A 20128-nucleotide genomic window follows, 5' to 3' on the forward strand; every position below is an offset into this window, starting at 1 on the left:
TAAAAATTAACTTTGTAACATATATAATGACCAAGAATAACATTTTCAAAAATTAGTCAATACAATATTTCATAATATAACTAAAACAAATCTTTAAAAGTATACAATTTTAATTAATATCTAAAAGATGATAATAAATAAATATATAATATGTTTACTAAAAAAAATTCAAATTGATTGTTATATATGTATAAATTTCGGATTTGTGTAACCAATTTTAGAACTTTTTTTTAATTAATTTATGATTTTAAATAATCATTAAGATATAATATGAATAAATATAAAAGTGTTAACCTCATATATTTTAATTAATTCATAATTTTTTAAAATATATGATTACTAAATAAATTAGATATTTTATCATAATCATTTAACATAATTTAATTATCTATAAAACAAAATAAGTAATTTTGATGTAACTTACATAAAATTTTTAAAACATAAATATTTTTAAAAATTTTATGTTTACCTTTTGATAACTAAAAACATTGAATAATAGTTATAACAATAATTGATATGATTAATATATTGTAAATGATTAAGTTAATGTATAATATATAATTAATATTACGTTTAGATGATACTTGTTGATAGTAATAATTTATTTTTACTCAATATTTATTAATAATTAATATTTATTTATTATTAGTAGTAATAAATAATAATTAATATTAATGAATGTTACAACTGGAAAAAGTATTAATAAACTTTCAAAAGTAACGTTTCAATAAGTTAATTTATGGTCCTCCAAACATGTACATATAAAATAAGCTAGCTTATATTTGTCAAACAATGTCTTAATCTTTTTGTGAACATTGACAACCATTAAGTCATCCATATTTGTTCATCAAAACCAACTCATTCAATCGTAAGTAGGCCTCCGTGCCTTATACTTGTTGATGCCAAAATAATACAACTGCTCATTTAACATATGATTCAGTAACTTTGTTAGATATATTAATCAAGTGACAAAAATATTTTACAATAAAAATAAAATAAAATCAACATTAATTTATTATACAAGTAATGGCGAGGATTTAAAGAAGATATTGTACTTATTATGAAATATGTGATAGATGTGGATTTCCAAAGTGTTTGGTAACTTACTAGTAATAAAATATCAATGGTTATTGAAAGCCGTGAATTATTACGTGAGAATAAGAGTTAATATGAGAAGTGTACGAAGGAATTTGGATCATTGATCATATTTAATTCCAAACTCATTTATGAATGACGTTTGATACGGGGATTGATCTGGTGCATCTCGGTGTATCTTATCTCGATGCATCACATCTTAATATGCATGTATGGGTGAAGATCCCTTCTTAGATTTTTCACATTAACTCTCCTTATCGGAACCTAACCCTATTGAAAGCTTATGGTGCAGTATTGTGTTTTAATCGGTCAATAAGTTAAAAAAATGTTATGTTTCATATAATGACGATCTTCAAGTCACGGTTTCCCCTGTTTTTAGTCTATTCAGGTGCTTGATGGCGAGTGTTCCCCCTAGTTAACAACTAAAAGCCTTACCCTCCGGCCTCCGCTAGTTGCTCTCACCTTATATTTTGATTATATGTTAATACATAAGAGTATCTTTTAGTGGAATGGTAGGAGAATAATCTAGAATTTGAATAACTTAAATTACATATTTGGTCTTTGTGGTTTGCAAGAAAATTACATGATTAGGTCCCTGATTTAACATAAGATGTTAAATTGCGTTACAAAATTTGCATTCTGTTTTGGATTCAAGTTCTTTGCTTGGACTCTATCTTTTTTATCTACATTAATCGTTCCACTGCCCCTTATATGAGGGGTAGTTTTGTCATCGCCCCCACCATGATTCTTCATATTATTTTCAAAGTTCACATCCAAAAACCAAAACACGTTTATCAAGAATAAAAAGGTATGAAATCAAGTCACACAAGACCCCTTTTGTTACTTCTCAAACACAACCTATGCCAGAACTATGCCATCATTACCAAAATAAACGAAGGGCTCTTATAGCATATGGTAGTTAGCATACTAGAGCTATGTGCACAAGAATCTGCTACTTCGATTTCACATACTTCACTTGCTGTTTCAATTGTATCTTTAAATTCAGGGGTTTTCTTGTTTATGCTTAAAATTCAAGAGATTTTTCTTTTTTATTATTTTAGTTTCAGAGTTTTCTTGTTTTTTATTTAGAACTAGGGTTTTTGATTTACATCGGTTTTGTATACACAATTTCTTTATTTAATTTGAGTTTCTTACTTGGGTTGAGGAAGAACGACGGGGAGAAGAAGAACCAAATGTAAAATGACAAAATTGTCCCTCGTGTAATAAACATATGGATGGTCTAATGAAAGGTATAGACTATAGAGACGAAGGAAGCCTAATCCTTATAACCACATAGACCAAATATGTAACTTACTCTTCACCAACTTCACTTTCAAATGTTATGAAATAAGGTGTGATTTTGTGGGCAATTTCATTCACTTTGTGGTTATCGTTGGTATTTAAGGCAAAAGAATTTGCAGAATTTGGCACACTCCCCTTCTTGCCGCTACGCACCTCTTCACACCTTATCTTTTTCGTCTTCTCTTCTCCCCTAATCCAGTTGAACAAAAATGTCGAGAAGGAGACCCCCTCCACAAGAACCAGAGTCATTATCCGATACCGAAGACCTGGAACTCTCAGAACTCGCCAATCAGCTCCCAGAACCTGAAGAAGACTCCGAGGAGGCTGAATCATTCTTCAAAGAGGCCTGTGAAGCTCTCGAATCGGAGGAGTTCAAAAAGTTGGATGAGGTAGATGATATAGACTACGTCGATGACAGGGAAGAGTTGTACGATTTTCCGCATGACCCGGAGAACTGGAAAGAGGAGGATTTGAAAGAGTATTGGGCGGATGGTCCGCCTCTTCTCACCAAACCTGGATGGGATCCGAATTTTGTTGAGGAGGATGAGCTTAATATAATTAATCAGGAGATTAAGGAGGGTAAGGACCCGCCTATTGCCCCGTTTTATGTACCATATCGGAAATATTACCCCGTCGTTCCCCACAATCATTTCGATATTCGTAATCCAAAATCGGTTATCGAAGAACTTGATCGGATTGAGGAGTTTTTGCAATGGCATAGCTTCGTTTTTGCCGATGGCAGCACGTAAGTTGCTTCATTTGTGTTGGTACATTTTGTTATGATAAGCTCCGTTGTTTAATTATCTGGGTTAATTGCTGAATTTCTAGTTTTTTGAATGATTTGTGCCTCTTTTGATAGAGAAATTCGTGCAAAAGCAGATTAACTTTTGGTTAATTAGAAATTAAGAGTTAATTGGAACCCTAAGTTGATTATCTGAGCCCTGCTGTGCTCATTAAGAGGTGCCCATTTGGTTACCTTCTGGTAGTGCATTACTGGGCTTAACTTTTTATGCTCACTTGAACCTTTTCCATTAGGTATTGTAATACACTATAAAGGGATTTGCTAGAAACTGCGTACTCATGTGAGATTTGATACTTGATGCACATTATGCATCGGTTAAAGTTAATTTTGAGAGTTGTACTTAGCATTGAGCACATGCTAATCGCTGAACATTATAACTTTCTGTTCTTTAGGGCCATGTTAGATTGTTCCAACCATTTCTTTTTCGTGGGCTGCTCCACTCTAAAGAAACAAAAACATTTTGACACCAAGATCTGCTAGATATGGAGTCTGCCATTACTGTTTTCTCTATATGATTATTTATCTGAAGAAGATGGGCATAAAAAACATTTTCTTGTGTAGAAACTAGACTTGGCTACTGATAACCTGCGTGTTCTATCTCAAGGTACGAAGGCACTGTCTGGGATGATTTGGCTCATGGCAAAGGTGTTTATGAAGCTGAGCAAGGACTGGTCAGGTTCGTTTATATTGCATATGTTCTTCTTGGAAATTCTTAATACAGTAAATTAAACGAGCCTAGTATATCCCATCCGGAGATGGGTTGTGGGAGGGGTAAGATGTGTACGCAGACCCAGCCTCTACTCCAGGTATCTCCCACCAAAAGGTGGGGGGTCTGGGAGGGGTAAGGTTTTAATGCATTGTTAATGACCAACTCTTGAGGTCATATCTATGTTGCTGGATTATTGCAGATATGAAGGTGAATGGTTGCAAAACAACCCAGAGGGTCATGGGGTTCTTGAAGTTGACATTCCTACTTATGAGCCCGTCCCAGGTTCAGAGTATGTTTATGATCTCATCTATGTTCTTTCTTCTCGCTTCCAAACAAACACAACACAATTAAGCAAAGATATTGCATAACCAACGCTCTTTCTATTTCCAGGCTTGAAGCTCAAATGCGCGCTGAAGGATATATATTTAAGAGAGATTTCATGTCACCAGAAGACAAGGAATGGCTGGAGAAGGATATTGAAGATTGTGTCCGTTTCTCTCGGGGCCGTCGTGAGATCCCATTCTATGAAAATGAGGAATGGGTCAGACAATTTGGAGAGAAACCGTAAGCTTTATGTTGAATAGTCAAATCCCTTCATGAGGCTATGTTCTATATGATGCTTATCAAAACTACATATCATTTTTATTCCCCTCAACCGTTGCTTATAATTTTGCGCTCATTTTGAATCATTCCAACAGTATGTTGTTAGTGGTGTAGTTGTTTATACTTGGAACAAGAGTTTGCATGTAGTTTCTTGACTTGTTATCCCAGGACATATGTTTAAAATGCATGGAGTTCTATAAAGAGTTTTGGCACTTATTCTTGAGTTGTACAGCCATTTTTCTAGACATTATTCTTTTTATTTTCTAAATATTTGGAAATGCTTGCAAACACAGAAAAGATCAGTAGCAAAATTAAACAAAGAAGTTTCAGATGCTCTTTAGATGGTGCAATTTGTCATCTGCTGAACTCTTTCTTTGTGTTAGGAAGATACAACCATTGGTGTCTGCATACGTTTAAAGTTCAATAATACCATTTTTTCGTTCTCTTGCATACAAAATCATATATTTATGGTTATAGCTTAGTTATCATGTTGGTTTTTTGATGGTAGGGAGAAGGGTCGATACCGTTATGCTGGTCAATGGAAGCATGCCAGAATGCATGGTTGTGGTGTTTTTGAACTGAATGAACGTACCACTTATGTAAGTTGTTACAAGTGATTAAAATCTCTTCCCAGGGATAGAATCATTACTGTTGTCCAGTAAAAAAGGAGAAACTGGCAGTTAACGTTTGTGCTTCGGAGAAATGGTAACTTTTTGCTGTTATTTGTGCAGGGACGGTTTTACTTTGGAGAGTTTCTGGAGGAAGATCATGGTTGTGATGTTGAGACTTCAGCGGTAACTCAAGATCTTTCTATTCATTGGATTCTCTTGGACCGTTCTTTATTTTAATTATTTTTATTGTCTGTATTTTAGCTCCAAATATGATAAATCAACTAATACAAAGGTATTTCAGTTGCATGCAGGTATAGCGGAAGTGGCTGCAGCAAAGGCTCGGATGTTTGTTAACAAACCTGATGGAAGTATGATGTCTATTTCTTTATCTTTTCAGTTTTTCACTAAATTATTGTGAATCCTTAGTTCAATATACGCGGAAACTTCATAAATAAACAAGAAAAGTTTTAGTCCCTAAGAGATATTTATAGATGATACGTTTTCTCTTCCGTCAAAACTTTGTTGTTGTCCTTTACAGTGGTCCGAGAAGAGCGTGGTCCATATAGTGATCCTCAGCATCCCTATCTGTATGAAGGAGAGGACGTGTGGATGGCACCAGGCTTTATTAACCAGTTTTGTGAAGTAAAATCCTCTTCTTACTTTATTTATAAAGTTATTTACTTTTTCAACAGTCGCACAGTATTTCTTTGCAAAATGTAAATATGAGTAGTTTTGGACTAATTGTGGAAAAATAAATACAAAAAAACCTTTGTACCCTATCCTTTTTGTCGAAAATCTATCATTCGGACAAATGAAGAGTTTTTTACAACAAAAAGTTGATCATCCTTTATTTATAAGTACGAATTCTCTAATGAATACCTCTTATGATAGTCCAACTCCTTTTCACTCTGCTTTCATCAGGTCCCTGATTACTGGAAAGCTTACATCGAGGACGTGGATGAAGAACGACAGATGTGGATAAACTCGTTTTATAAAGCCCCGCTAAGGCTACCCATGCCAGCTGAGCTCGAGTATTGGTGGAAAAATGGTACAATATTTGAGAATTTGTTATTTGATATTTTGATCCTACATATTCATCAGTATGCTAATTTAAACTAATTGTATCTCTACAAAATCGATTTGTGCATCCGTTTATCGAGAACTGCTAGGTGAGAAAATCACGTGTGCGGTAATGCCTGTAGGAAATGATAAATCAAAGACATTGGATTTAGGCCATGTTTGGCAACCGCAAGTTAGCTTGTTGAAAAAGCCATTTCGTTAGCCATAAATTTGCTTTTCAAAAAGCCACTTCAAGTAGTCTTTTTTAATAGGCTCTAGGGCTTTTCCACTTTTTTCCAATTATATCCTTATACTTTCCAAGTTAATGTTTCAGCATGTCTTTCAAGTCATTTTATATTGTTATCTAGTTTATCAGCTAGTTTTTTCTTAAAACCAAAAATGACTAGTTTATCTGCTAGCTTTTCAGCCAATTTGCCAAACATAGCCTTATATGGCTCAACAATTTGATTGCATCCATGGTTGTTTCTAGGATTCGTATTATATAATTTCGGTCTGATTCATTATATTAAAGGAATTAGGAATTTGATTTTCATTTTGAACAGAGGGGCCTCCTGAGTTTATTCTGCTTAACAAGGAGCCGGAACCTGATCCTGAAGATCCATCCAAGCTGGTATATACCGAGGATCCTGTTATCCTACACACACCAACCGGACGTATAATAAACTATGTAGATGATGAAGAATATGGGATCCGGATGTTTTGGCAACCACCATTGAAGGAGGGGGAAGATGTTGATCCCAGCAAGGTTGAGTTCTTACCTATTGGAAACGAAGACATGCGTAAAGTTGACCACCGCAACTTTTTTGAGCGTATGCTAACATCAATGCAAGATAAATGCAAGTCGATGCTGGAAAACCTGGAGAAACAGACTGAAGAGAAGAAGAAAGAAAGTGAATTGAAGATGAAAATAATAGAAACAGATATCGACATAGTAGAAGCTGAATCTGAATTAAAGGAGATCATTGAAGAAATGGATGATGAGTTGAGGAGATTGGAGAAAGAAGAGCAAAAGAAGATGGAGTTGGGGTTGGAAGAGGATGATGATGATGATGATGAAGCAACTGGAAAATCTGAGAAAGTTTCTGGTGATGATGGTAAAGTTGTCGAGGAGGAAGATGAGGATGAAGTTGAAGATGAAGATGATGACGAAGACGATGATGAAAACACACCACCTAGCTTTGGATCTTTTGTTAAAGATGAAGATTCAACAATAAATGACGCAAAGGGCAAGAAAGGTGGAAGATCCTCACCGTTTGCTGCGTCTTCCTTGCCGTTTGCTTCTTGTGGGCTTGCATCTCTGGTGAGTTTCTTCTACCATCCATGTTTGTATGGTCAATCCTTTGACTGTTAGGGTCGGTAATTCACACACTTTGGGGCCCGTTTGGTTACCTATGGAATGGAATTGAATTCCATTCCAACCAATTTTCCTAAGAGGACAAAACTATCCATTAAACTAATTTTCTTAAATTATCATGTTTATACTTTAAGAAAAAAATGCAAAATACAAATTCAAAGAAAGGGTATTTTGGTCATTTTTCATCATTTCGTTTCAATCCCTCTGTAAACCAAATAGACATTCCATCCCCTGCCAACCAAAACTTGGTTAAACATAATAACATTCTAGATTCCAATTCCTTTGACAGATTTCATTCCTTCAGAAAACATTCTGCCAACCAAACGCCCCATTAAAGTTTCAAGAAACGTAAAATTAATTTATTTTACACGGTTCAGCAAAGAACATGTTATAGGTGTAGTAAAAACCAACCCCAACCGAATGGACCTAGTAAATCCCACACAAAGGTGGGTTCTCCGGGAGGGTAAGATGTACGCAGACCTTACCTCTATCCCGATGGATAGAGATTCAACTAACACTGTGTTCCATCCAATTCAGGTGCCATCTCATGTACATCAATTATTTATGGCATGGAAGGAGTCCAAGTTGCAAACAAAGCCAGCAGCTTGTTCTTCATCATCATTCGGGTCTTGTGAATGGAGCAGAAAAAGTAGCAGTGTCGGATTTAAACGAATGTTTGACCAAGGTTCGACTTTGAGTTTGACTTTAACGGCACGTAACCAGGTTAAGAAGCAGATCATTCGCTCAAAGCCCAAACTTGGTCTTAAAAGAAACATGATGCAAAAACTACAAACCTTCACTTGGCCTAATGAAGACTTAGGTATATTATCCTTGCACATTCCCATTTAGATATGTTCTTTATTTTACACAAGTACCCTTGGTGCCTAATCAGACACTTGGTCTTTTGTAATGTTCGTTTATTGTTGGCAGACATAGCTAGCTGTGGCATTTTTGACATTTTACCAAGACTCAATTGTTGTATGAACCTGTTCAATCCGATCCATTTTTTTACATAAAAAGTAATCGAGATAAATGCGATAGATACGAGGTTTTGATAGATTATGGATATTTAAAAGCTTAATACTGATCCTTTTACAAAAAGTATGAACATCTTCATCATATCATATGTAACACTACATTAAAAAGTCATGCATTCATCCTGGTTTTCTTCCATATTGCAGTATCACTATCACATATGATGGTGTTTTCGTCTGAATTTCAGCTTATTGTATAAGCATGATCCATTCTTATTTTTGACTTTTAGAAAAGCAAATGGAAGTCTCAGTCACATGGGATATAAAATATGTCATTAATTTTTGTTGTTTTTGGGTTTTTCATTACCATAGTTTTTCTATTAGTAACATAATTTTAATATAAAGTAACGGTTGCGTTTGGTTCGTAGATTTTGAAGAAATTTGATGGAATTGGAATGTTGAATTTCATTGATAAAATTCCATTTTCACGTTTGGTTCATTTTTCTTCACGAAAATAATCTTCAAAATCCTACAAATTCCACAAATAAAGGAATATAATATTCCTTAGCAACTACCTGGTATTTTAATGGAATTGAATATGCTATATTCATAATACCAAATATGCCATTAACCGAATATATCCTAATCTCATAAAACCCAATATGACCATCGTCGACCACCACCGATCTAAACCACCGCCATTATAAACCACCGTTGATCTGAACCACTGTCGACCATCATCATTTGAATCACCACAGACCACCATCGATCTTAACCACCACCAACTACTACCGATCCAAATCACTCGGCTACCTCCAATCTGAACCACCGTCGACCATCACTGATATGAACAACCACCGATTGGAACCACCCCCGATCTGAATCACATCCGACCACCACCACCTGAATCACCACGAACCACCACCTGAATCACCACGAACCACCACCGATTTAAACCACTGCCGACCACCGACGACTACCACCAATCTAAATCACCGTCGGACACCGCCGACCACCAAATATCTGAATAACCACTGATCTGAACCACCGCCGCAACCGCCAATCTGAACCACTGCTGACCACCTCCATCTGAACCACCGCGCATCACCATCGCTTTGAACTATTGCTGACCACTGCCATCTGAACCACTGCGGACCACCACCAATCTGAACCACCATGGACCACCACCGATCTGAACCACCGCCGACCACTATCGATTTAATATTGTCGTTTGGCTTATAGTTTTATTTGGATTGTGTATTTTTATTGTTTTACATATTAAACAATTATTTTTAGTTTTGAAAAAAAAAATTCAAAAAAGGCATATTGGTCATTTACTAATATTTCATTCCAACTTCAAAGCTAAATTCTGTGAACCAAACAGACAGATTCTAATTCTTTAAGGGATTCCATTACAATGTCTGCCAATTAAACAGATGGTCAAACCTGACAACGTTTCATTCCAATTCTTTCAAAGTCAATTTTTTTTAATAAATTCTATTTCATCCAAAAACATTATACAAACCAAATACGAATTAAATTGTTGGAAAATAAAATAATAATAATGACCAAGACCTCACTTGGGTAAGAGACATGATCAATTGACAACGTAAGTGGTGGTGGGGTGGCTCCAACAATATTGTTTTAAAAGCTCCAAATAAATTAAATAATTACACCACGTGTCATGTTATTTGTGGCTCATCCCTCTTCAAATAATTTTTTGTATTCAACGTTTAAATCTCAATCTTCCCTTTTCCTAATAGTAAAATATTCTAGCAAGTACCGCATCTTACAACCAACAATTACAATTCGTAAGGTGTCGTTTACTAAACGTTTATCCGGTAAGTTTTTACTCGGTAGTTTTTTTTTACCGAATGAACATGACAATGGTCAAAAATCTTACCCGATAAGAGCAATGATAAAGACGAAGAGTCTTACTCGGTAAGTGATGGTGACGACTCTTACCCGGGTAAGTGCTTACCGAGTAAATTGTTGCATACGATACCATTTTGATGTACTACAATCTTATCCGGTAAAATAAATTACATTGTTGACTCCTAATGATAAACGCTTACTGGATAAGCATTTAGGTAAACAACCCCTTAGTTTTATACAACCATCTAATCAAGGATTCCTCTTGGTTCTCTACTACAAGATTAACCTTATAAGTTAATTATACTGATAATAAGATTTGAGTATTTTGATGATTTGACTCAAAAGTTTATCGAGTTAAGTCCTGCAAAGTTATTGGAGATTTTTCTGACTATTCTTCAAAACCTTTGCAATTAGTCGAGGTACATACAAGTTTGTCCATATATTCACAGTTAACAAAAAAAGGTCTGAAGTCGAGTTATGCATAAATTGATTTTTAACCACTCATGATTATCTATGCTATATTGAAAAGCATTTGACAAAACTCTTAAAAATCAGTTTTTATGTATGAAATATTATTTATTGATGCACATTACTTAAAATTCAAGATTACAATTGATTTTGCGTAAATACAATTTATTAAAGCTCTATTTTTAAATTATGTAACTAACTGCAGATAAACATAATCAAATACAAGATAAACATATATTTTAAATATAAAAAATCTAAAATATAATTAAGAGAATCATTGAGTTCTAACAGAATATTTAATTATTATATTTATAAAAAATTATATTATTAAACCAAAAACAAATTATTTTGTCATTAGACCTAAATTAAATTGTAATAAAAAATTGAATCAAAGAAGTTACACAAAAAAACGAGAACTATTAAATAGTTAACTTGATACTAATATCGATTTTACTTTTATTAAATTTTTTATGCTATCTTCAAATTTATATTTCATTCAAAAAAAAAATATTATCGTTTTCTCAAAACCACATAAAATCTTATTATATCGATAGAGACAAATAATAAAATTAAATATTAAAATGAAGATTTATCTCGTTACATTATACGAGTACTCTTCTGGTAAATAAAAAGTAAGTCTATATATGGTATGAATGGGTGGTAGAATGAGTATGTTTGCCTTAACCTACCTATAAATCTATAGTAGATAACGACATGGAATCCAAATCCTATAGATTTATGTTATCAAAATGTCTAATAATCTAAAATTAATTTGCTTACAAACAGATATTATCAAAATAATATAAAATCAGTATTTCAAATCTTAAAAAAAATGATAAATAACCAGAAAAAATTATTTTATAATTGTTTGACCACGTAAATAACAATCTTCCGTGACCATATTTTTTATTTTTATTTTGAAAATTGATCTCATTTCCATTTTCTTGTAATTTCAAATTTCATGCTTCTACCTCAAACAAGGACCAACAGCAAACATTTATTTTTGTTTCATGCTGCATTTATCATTTAAAATATTAAAGAAAAATCCATGGTCCCAACTCCCAACAAGTTGGGGCTGCAACTTGCCAAATTGAGGCCATGTGTTGACCATGTTTTGATGGCTTCAAAATTTCCACTTCAAACTTACTACAAATATCCATTTTCATTTTTCATTTAATGTTCTTTTTTTACTTCAAAATTGTTCTTATATATAATGTTTTGGATGAAAAAAAAAAACATAATTTTAAGTAATTTGTTGTGGTTTATAAGTTTTTCAAATTTAATTTATCAAGTGGTATTTTAAGCATTTAATTGTTAATCTAAAATTTTATTAAGTTATATTGATTGGATTTTTTTTTTTATAAAACAGAACAATGTTTGCTTTAGTGTAAAATTAAATTATAGTTTTTATTAAGGTAATTACATGAAAATGTAATGTACTGTGGAGTCATTTTTATTTTAGACAACATACTTTTAAAATATTTATTTTGAAAATTGAGATGTGATGTCTCGAATATTTCAGTACCTACTTCACATATGCTTTGGTCCATCACCACATCTCCTTCTATAGTTGCTTTAGATTCAGAGGAAAAAAAGAGACCATCCATGATATCCACGAACTACCAACAAGCTCGCCCTCTATCTTCTATTGTTTTAGATTCAAATTCAAAGTGTCCTTTGCTATCTTAAGGTCGAGAATGCCTTTTGCCTTGATCGGAATTGAACGATATATTTCTCGAAACAGACGGAAGTGTGTATCTTTTGGTGGGGATTTCCTGGAAACAATCGTTAGAACAACCAACACCAACCGATCTAATGTTATCATTAACCGTCCAATGGAGACTCTTCTTACCACTTTCTATTCTCGATCCTCCAATCTAAACTAACATAATTTTTTATATGTATTCATCTATATATACACAAATAGTTAATAACAATATATGGTTGAGTTTCGATGAGACTGAAAGTTACGATAGAAAAGATAAGAACATATCTCCATCCTTGAATGAATCCTAATTGAGATCAATCCTAATAAGATATACCAAAATGCACCAGATCAATTCCCATGAGAAGCGGAATTCATAGGGTAACGATGAGATAAAAAATGATCAAGGTCCAGAGCACTTTTAACGTTTTTTATCCGGACTCATATTATCACAAGATTTTTGGTTTATGGTATTTATCCAAATTGCATGACTCAATTATTGACATATGAGAGTAGGGGTGCTCATGGGTTGGGTTGATCGGGTTGAAGACATTTGAACAACCCAACCCAACCCAAACCAAAGTGCAACCCAACCCAATCCGTACGGGTTGGTCGGGTTGATATTTTGGTATATTAAAGTATTCTTTTAACATTGAATATGTTATTTCTCTACTCATAATTTCTTTTTCATCATCAACTATCTGATACAACTTATCCATATTTTTTATGTATATCACATTCAGTTAATTTTCTCAATTTACATATATATGTTCGCAGTTACTGAACATATATATGAATGAGTTATATAGAGATATGAATAGATTGAAAATATGTGTATATGAAAAGCATAYATGATAATGTAATTGTCTAATGTATATATTAATATAAATTCAACAAGCATATTAAATCCAAGAAATAAAAAGATATCGGGTTCATCGGGTTGGGTTGGGTTCAAATAATAGTAACCCAATATCAACCCAATAACTATGGTTTGACAATTTTACAATTCGATTAGACACCGGGTTGCTTTGGATTGAGTTATTTCGCGTTGGATTGGTTTGGGTTGATCGAATTGATCGGGTTAGTCGGGTTTTTGAGCACCCTTGTATGAGAGTATAAGGTATGGAAAATCACAATCGCATGGATATGACTTTTCAGATCGCGTTGTCCTTGCAATATGCATGGGGCTAATAATAATATGCATGCACCTTTGAAAACCTTTTCGGCTTTGACCGTCGCCACGTGTCACTGGCTAACCTTCTCAACAAGTCAGCGTTTGACACCTGTATTTCAGTTCAAGTGTTTTTGGCTTCTTCAGTTAATATAAATATTAATCAGAAAAAAGAAAAATTGTAAATTTTCCAAAATAAAAAACCGCATCAAACCGTCGATAACCGATCATGCAACATTCCATCTTGAACTAAAGAGTAAATTACGATTTTAATCCATGTAGTTTGTTAATAGTTTTTATTTTAGTTCCTATGGTTGTTTATAATTTCTATATTAGTCCCTATAGTTTAGAAATTACAATTTTTATCCTTATAGTTTGTAATTTATTTAAAGGTGTTCGCGCTCCGATTTGGATAGTTTAATCCCCCAAACCACAAACCAAATCGCAATGTCAGTTTAGAAAAATTTCAAAACCAAACGGTTTAGAAGTAAGTTACCAAACTTGTCAAATCGGTTTAGGTCTTTTATTAATTTTAAATTAAAAAAATATAATATTTTTATCCAAAATGAATTTTTTTACCAATATAACATTATTAAAAAAAATAGTATATTGAAATATAAAAGAAATGTCTATCTCTATTTTTTTTTTTTGAGTAAGTTGATAAAGGTTAAACAGGTTCATCAATAAAAGTTGGAATTTTGGACAAACAGTGAGCAAGTCGAAGGGTGATTTGGAATTTTGGATTTTATTTTTGACGAGTTTTAGAATATTGCCAAATTAGACACCATGGTCAACTGAGAAATAAAAACTAAAAACCTATTTCATAGGAAAACGTTTTTTTAATTGTGCCTTCAAAATTAAGCATATAACATGAAAACTAAATATAATTAATACATGTATATTTTTTGTTGTCGATTGATCCATAACGCTAAAAAAACGTTCAAATCACAGACCGAACCGAACTGAGCGATTATATTATTTTTGAGATCGGACTGAACCGTCAGACCGCTTAATCCACCAAAAATAGTCTGGTTTTTTACTTGGTTCGACCGATTTAAGTGGTCCAAAGATTTTTTTAAACACCCCTAAGTTATTGCTATTTTTGTCACTGGACTAATTCTTGTCTTTAAGTACACGAAACACAATAGAAAATTGTAAACCACATGGACCAAAACAACAATAAATGGTATATCATAAGGTAATAACTTACAAACCATACGGAGAAAACCGAAAAATTTAAACCACAAGGATGAAAGCCACAATTATTAACAAACTATAGGGGCTAAAAACGTAATTTACTCTAGACCAAAAAACCACTACGGGCGGTAACCGGTAACCGACCTTCTTCCCTTCCAAATAAACCTATCGCTAGCTACCTTCTGGGAAGAAACCTCCATCCCCCCCTATATATGAATCCACTCCTCCTCGATGTTTCAAACTCGTCATTAAATCTCCGCCGCCGCTTGTCTCCGGTGACCGACATCCCTATATTGGCACAAAGTGAAGCAGTATCTGCACAGAGATTAATAGATGTCGACGAACAAAAGTAGCCGGAAAGGCCAGGATAAGAACAAGAAATTAGGGAGATTAACAGAGAAAGCTATGTCGTTTCACGGTCAGGCTGCGGAAGATATGGTAGGGAAACTGCGGAGGCCGAGGACGGTACCGGATTTGATTTCCGGTACCGGTAGGGTTGCTTCGTCAACGGGAATGGTGCGTCCGAAGCTGACGAAACTGCTGCTTAACGTGACAGTACAGAGAAGTCTAGGTCCAGTGCACGTATTGATTTCACTGGAGTCGACTGTCAGTGACCTTGTCGCCGCCGCTCTACAGCAGTATTCCAAGGAAAGCAGGCGACCGATCCTTCCGTCACTCAATCCCTCTGGTTTCGAGCTCCATTACTCGCAGTTCAGTTTAGAAAGTAAGCCAAACTCTCTCTCTCTCTCTCTCTCTCTCTCATACACACACACACAGAGTTGATTGTTACATAAACTGTCAATACATCGTTATATATAACATTGATTTCTTACAAATAGATCATAATCAACAGGTTTGGATCCAGATGAAAAGCTGATCGAGTTAGGTTCAAGGAATTTCTTTCTGTGCCCGAAACCAAGTGTAACCGCCGGCGGAAGTGGCGATGACAAAGGTGAAATTGGATTTGACTATGCGGTGACGACGACAACGTCTAGTTGCTCGACGGAGGCAACAAACACCGGTGGAGGTTGGCTTCGATTCATGAACTTTTCGTTGTAAGATTGGATCACATATCAGCTTTAGTTTTAATTGAATTCTTTAGTGCAAATCAATTAGCAATCCCAATATATTCAAGTTTTCATCAAAACAATAAGAATGATGGATGATTATATAGGTTTGTATTTGTGTTGGAGTATATATATAGTTCTTATATATAAATCAATCAATTGTATAGAAGCTTTATGCATCAATTATGGTTAGTCAACTCATTTTGATATGGAATATATACACAAACTTTTAGATAAGGTTAAATTTGATTCCACCATCTTCTTTCTTTCAGATTTTATCAATTATGGTTTATTTTATTTAATATAAAATATAATAAATAAGTCTTTTGACTCTACCCAGTCTTTTTTTAAATAACCATCCTCAGCAATGATCTCCCATCAATGTTTTGATAAGAGCTTGTCTATGAAGATGATATGCTTATGAAAATGCATCGTAAGAAAATTAAGTATGAATAATATAAAGATTAACAACCGGTAACAACTGACTTGTATTAATTGTGATATTTCTTTTTTCACACACATGCATATGATACGAAAAATTACACTCAATAAAGATTAAGAAATTCCGAAAGAAAACTAAACCAAGTTGTTTTTTTATGTAACCTATAAAAGGCGATTATGAATTAGCCTTATGAAAACAATAGTAGACACAATGTTACGACAAAGATAAAAAGAAAATGACAAAAAAAAGGTGATTGATGGGCGAAATATGTCAAGTATTATGCAAATATCATCAAATCATGACTTATGAGAAGATCCAACCAACAACTCGTCTGATGGTCGTGGGACGAGCCTCCATAGTGGATAAGTTTCATGTCTTATTCCTCCTGAAATCATGTTCTTAATTTTTTTTCCTTGGTTTATCACTCATTATCCTTGTATTTAAGAAAGAATGAAATGTGGAATTAAATAAATATATATTAAATAAGATAATGTTATCTAGAAATTAATGATATATGGTTTGTATTTCATTTTTTTCCTTCCCTTCCACCCAATTATGTGTCTAAAAACAAATCATTTGTATAAACATCAATCAAGTCGGTGTAATATAGAAACCTATGATTACTCAAATTTTTTATTAAAAATATAATATTATAATACTTATTTTTATATATTTTTTTTATAAAGAGGGGGAGGCCCTTCCAATCAAGAAAATATTATTGAAACAAGATTTCTTTTAAAAAATATAAAAAATAAAATCAAAGACACACATTCGGGTGGAGGTTAAACCGAAACAACCAAAAAAAAAAAAAAAAGAGTAAGCTCAGAGGAGAAAAAGGGAGAAGTAAGGAACCAACTACTATGAAAAGTTGCAGACAAATTATAAAATATATATAAGAAAGTTGTGGTTGATTGAATTGTATTAATACCTTCATATATAATAAAAATGATAGTCACATGATTTAGCCACAAATTAGTTTTTTATGGGCATTTCATAATTATTATTATTAGACAAAAAGAATAGCTTTATGAAATAAACTTATATTTATATTAAAGTACCTTAAAACTTCATCATATTTGTGGTATGAAAGAGACAACCAAATTTACTAATGAAGAGGGGAATGTGAGAACATGAACGGATCCAGAATTTTTTTTAAACGGTAGCATCATTTCATTATAAGAAAAAAAATATAGGAATTTTTTTTCAAACGGTGACTATATACGGAATTTTTTTTAAACGGTGACACCGTTTAACTAATAAAATGACACTAACATGATTCAAACTTGGGTGTGGGTGGAATAAAAGTCTTGCAAACCAACTCTACCAAATAAAACTTGTTATCATTGTAGTTTCAAAATACATACGGTGGCACACAACAAATTAATACGGTTGCACCGTTCACGAAACCTAAATTTTTTACCCTTCGACGGAGAACGATATGATTGCACGTGCCACCCATTACACTTAACCAGGTCCACCTATGTGTGAGAGGTGATTTATCCCATTGCATGTTATTTATACACTCTTTTTAGTTTTTATTTAATTTAAAAAAAAACTTTTTATGTCTAATTTTTTTATTAAAAATCTAAAATCACAACATGTTTATCCTTCCAAATTCATCTAATGCACTATTTTTTTACATACATCTTTTTTTATGAATAATTCATTTTCTATTATATATTTTAGAAACTTAACATAAAAACCAATAAATAGCATGGAGATGCTCTTTTTTAAGAACATAAAATACTGAAACATGATTAATTTTGTAACATCAAATGCTAAAATAGGACTCGTTTTTGTAATTTTTGCTTATTATTAATGTTCTAATTCTTGAGAAAAAGTCCGAAATACCCTTCAGAACATCCCAATATACCAGTCCATGACCATCACTCAACAGGTAAAACATAGTATCATAGGATAAGGTGGGGTTGAATATGAAGTTGAAACCTTGTCGTGGGAACTTCATCCTCTTTTCTTGAGACAATTCAGCAAAATTTTGTGGTTGTTATTATTATGGTATCTATGACAAAAAGTTAAAATAAGGATTATATATATCTATTAGCAGTTAACATTAATAGCAGTTTAGCATGTGAAATAAAAAGAACAAATTAAACTCATTTAATTGGATCAAGTTATTACCTATGTGACGTTAAACATCTTTTCCAAGACATTATAATACCTAAACAAAAATCAAGATAAAAAATATATTACATTATTGACACATTTAACCCCATTAAGGACTGTTCGGTTTGTTTTCCACTAAGATCTGCATGGATAAAGGTGTTTGTATTGATAAAGTTGTATGAATGATAACATAAAAGTTGTTGTTCGATTGTTGTCCTGAATAATCAATCTGAATGACAGAAATGACTATTTTACTCCTTAATGTCCATCCAATCTAACTGATTTAGGTTTTTTTTTTCACAAACCTAATATCACAGACCCAATGAAGGAGACGATTTGGGTTTTTTACTTTTTTTTTTTCCAGACCTAATGCCAAAAATCAAAGGTATCAAACATATGACCCCTAAATATACGAATCAAATCAAATGAAGGAGACAGTTTGGATTTTCAATGAGTAGGGAGGAACACCCAAAAGCAAATCTTCACCAAGCTCATTCAAAATCGTCGAGGAGGCACTGGAAAGCTTGAAAATCAAAAGAAGACCGATGATGGCAACGAAGAAGATGACACGACGAAAATCAAAAGATGACACCGACGGTGGTAGTCACTGGAAGACCGACAATGTCATAGGAGGCGCTGGAAGGGAAACGTTGGATCCGACACATTAACGAGAGATGGGGAGAGTAATGAGCAGATCGAGCTTCATCCCAATGAGTTTCTTCCAACGAATCAAGCTTCATTTCAGAGAGTGAGAATCGACTCCATTTCAGGTAAGGTAAATGGTCTGTTGGAGGAGGAAGAAATGAATTTAGGAAGGAAGAGACGTGTTTTTTCCAAGGGTATTGAGAGAAAAAGGACCGGCTGAATATGTACGACTCTACTCGTGTAGCTGAGCGATTCAGTCATGGGCTGACCGAATAAATCCATACGAACAGTTAGATATGACTATGCAAATAATCCATATGACTTATGCAACCCATTAAACCGTAAAACAACAGCTCCTTAGTATGATGATAAATAATTGTCGTATTATAAAATCATTTAATTAATTGTTTTTTAATAATCATCTTTGTTTTGATGTTAATAAAGGAAAGTAGAAAGGAAGGAGCATGATTACCGATATCATATGGGCTAGTAGTCCATTAATTACTCTCAAAATTTTCTCTCCGTGGCGTGGCGCCATCTGATTAAAAGAATTTTTGTTATCCTTCAAAGTGGGCCAAGACCAAGCCCAAGCCCAAGCCCAGAAGGATAAGGTTTTATACATTTCTATTTCATTCAATTAAACACTTAAATAAAACTTTACAATTATCTATACTATCTATACTATATTATAACGCATTTGATTAAAACTCTTAAAAACTCTTAAACTCTTAAACTCTTAAACCCGCTCATCCATAAACGATTTCATCCATATCCGATTTCATCCCATAACTGAATTTGTGTAACTAACTGCAGATAAACACAATCCAATACAGGATAAACATCTCATTTTAAATATAAAAAATCTCTAATATAATTAGGATAATCATTGAGTTCTAACAAAATA

At 33.4% G+C, this 20128-nt stretch overlaps 2 protein-coding genes across 2 annotated transcripts; both read left to right on the forward strand.

Moving 5' to 3' along the window:
- The first annotated feature begins 2547 nt into the window (after nt 1–2547).
- LOC112519621 (protein TIC 100) lies at nt 2548–8566 on the forward strand. Its single transcript, XM_025127836.1, has 11 exons — nt 2548–3142; nt 3804–3875; nt 4108–4197; nt 4299–4472; nt 5020–5110; nt 5243–5305; nt 5424–5490; nt 5661–5764; nt 6044–6170; nt 6745–7502; nt 8094–8566. The coding sequence occupies exons 1-11, from the start codon at nt 2607–2609 to the stop codon at nt 8403–8405; spliced, it is 2394 nt and encodes a 797-aa protein (XP_024983604.1). The 5' UTR covers nt 2548–2606; the 3' UTR covers nt 8406–8566.
- A 6610-nt stretch (nt 8567–15176) lies between these two features.
- On the forward strand, nt 15177–16250 carry LOC112526127. The gene is made up of 2 exons (XM_025136521.1): nt 15177–15670; nt 15800–16250. Exons 1-2 carry the CDS (start codon nt 15280–15282, stop codon nt 16003–16005), a joined length of 597 nt encoding a protein of 198 aa, XP_024992289.1. The 5' UTR covers nt 15177–15279; the 3' UTR covers nt 16006–16250.
- The last annotated feature ends 3878 nt before the right edge of the window (nt 16251–20128 follow it).

This window comes from Cynara cardunculus, assembly GCF_001531365.2.
Source record: "Cynara cardunculus var. scolymus isolate 2C chromosome LG 1, CcrdV1, whole genome shotgun sequence".
NCBI classification, from domain to species: Eukaryota; Viridiplantae; Streptophyta; class Magnoliopsida; order Asterales; family Asteraceae; genus Cynara; species Cynara cardunculus.

What these genes read in the sequence shown, in the direction of transcription:
- LOC112526127 (XM_025136521.1), top strand. Translation starts at nt 15,280, where the DNA reads ATGTCGACGAACAAAAGTAGCCGGAAAGGCCAGGATAAGAACAAGAAA. An exon ending in CTCGCAGTTCAGTTTAGAAA is followed by an intron (nt 15,671 to 15,799) that starts GTAAGCCAAACT and finishes CATAATCAACAG; the next exon opens with GTTTGGATCCAGATGAAAAG.
- LOC112519621 (XM_025127836.1), top strand. Translation starts at nt 2,607, where the DNA reads ATGTCGAGAAGGAGACCCCCTCCACAAGAACCAGAGTCATTATCCGAT. An exon ending in GAGCCCGTCCCAGGTTCAGA is followed by an intron (nt 4,198 to 4,298) that starts GTATGTTTATGA and finishes TTCTATTTCCAG; the next exon opens with GCTTGAAGCTCAAATGCGCG. An exon ending in TTATTAACCAGTTTTGTGAA is followed by an intron (nt 5,765 to 6,043) that starts GTAAAATCCTCT and finishes TGCTTTCATCAG; the next exon opens with GTCCCTGATTACTGGAAAGC.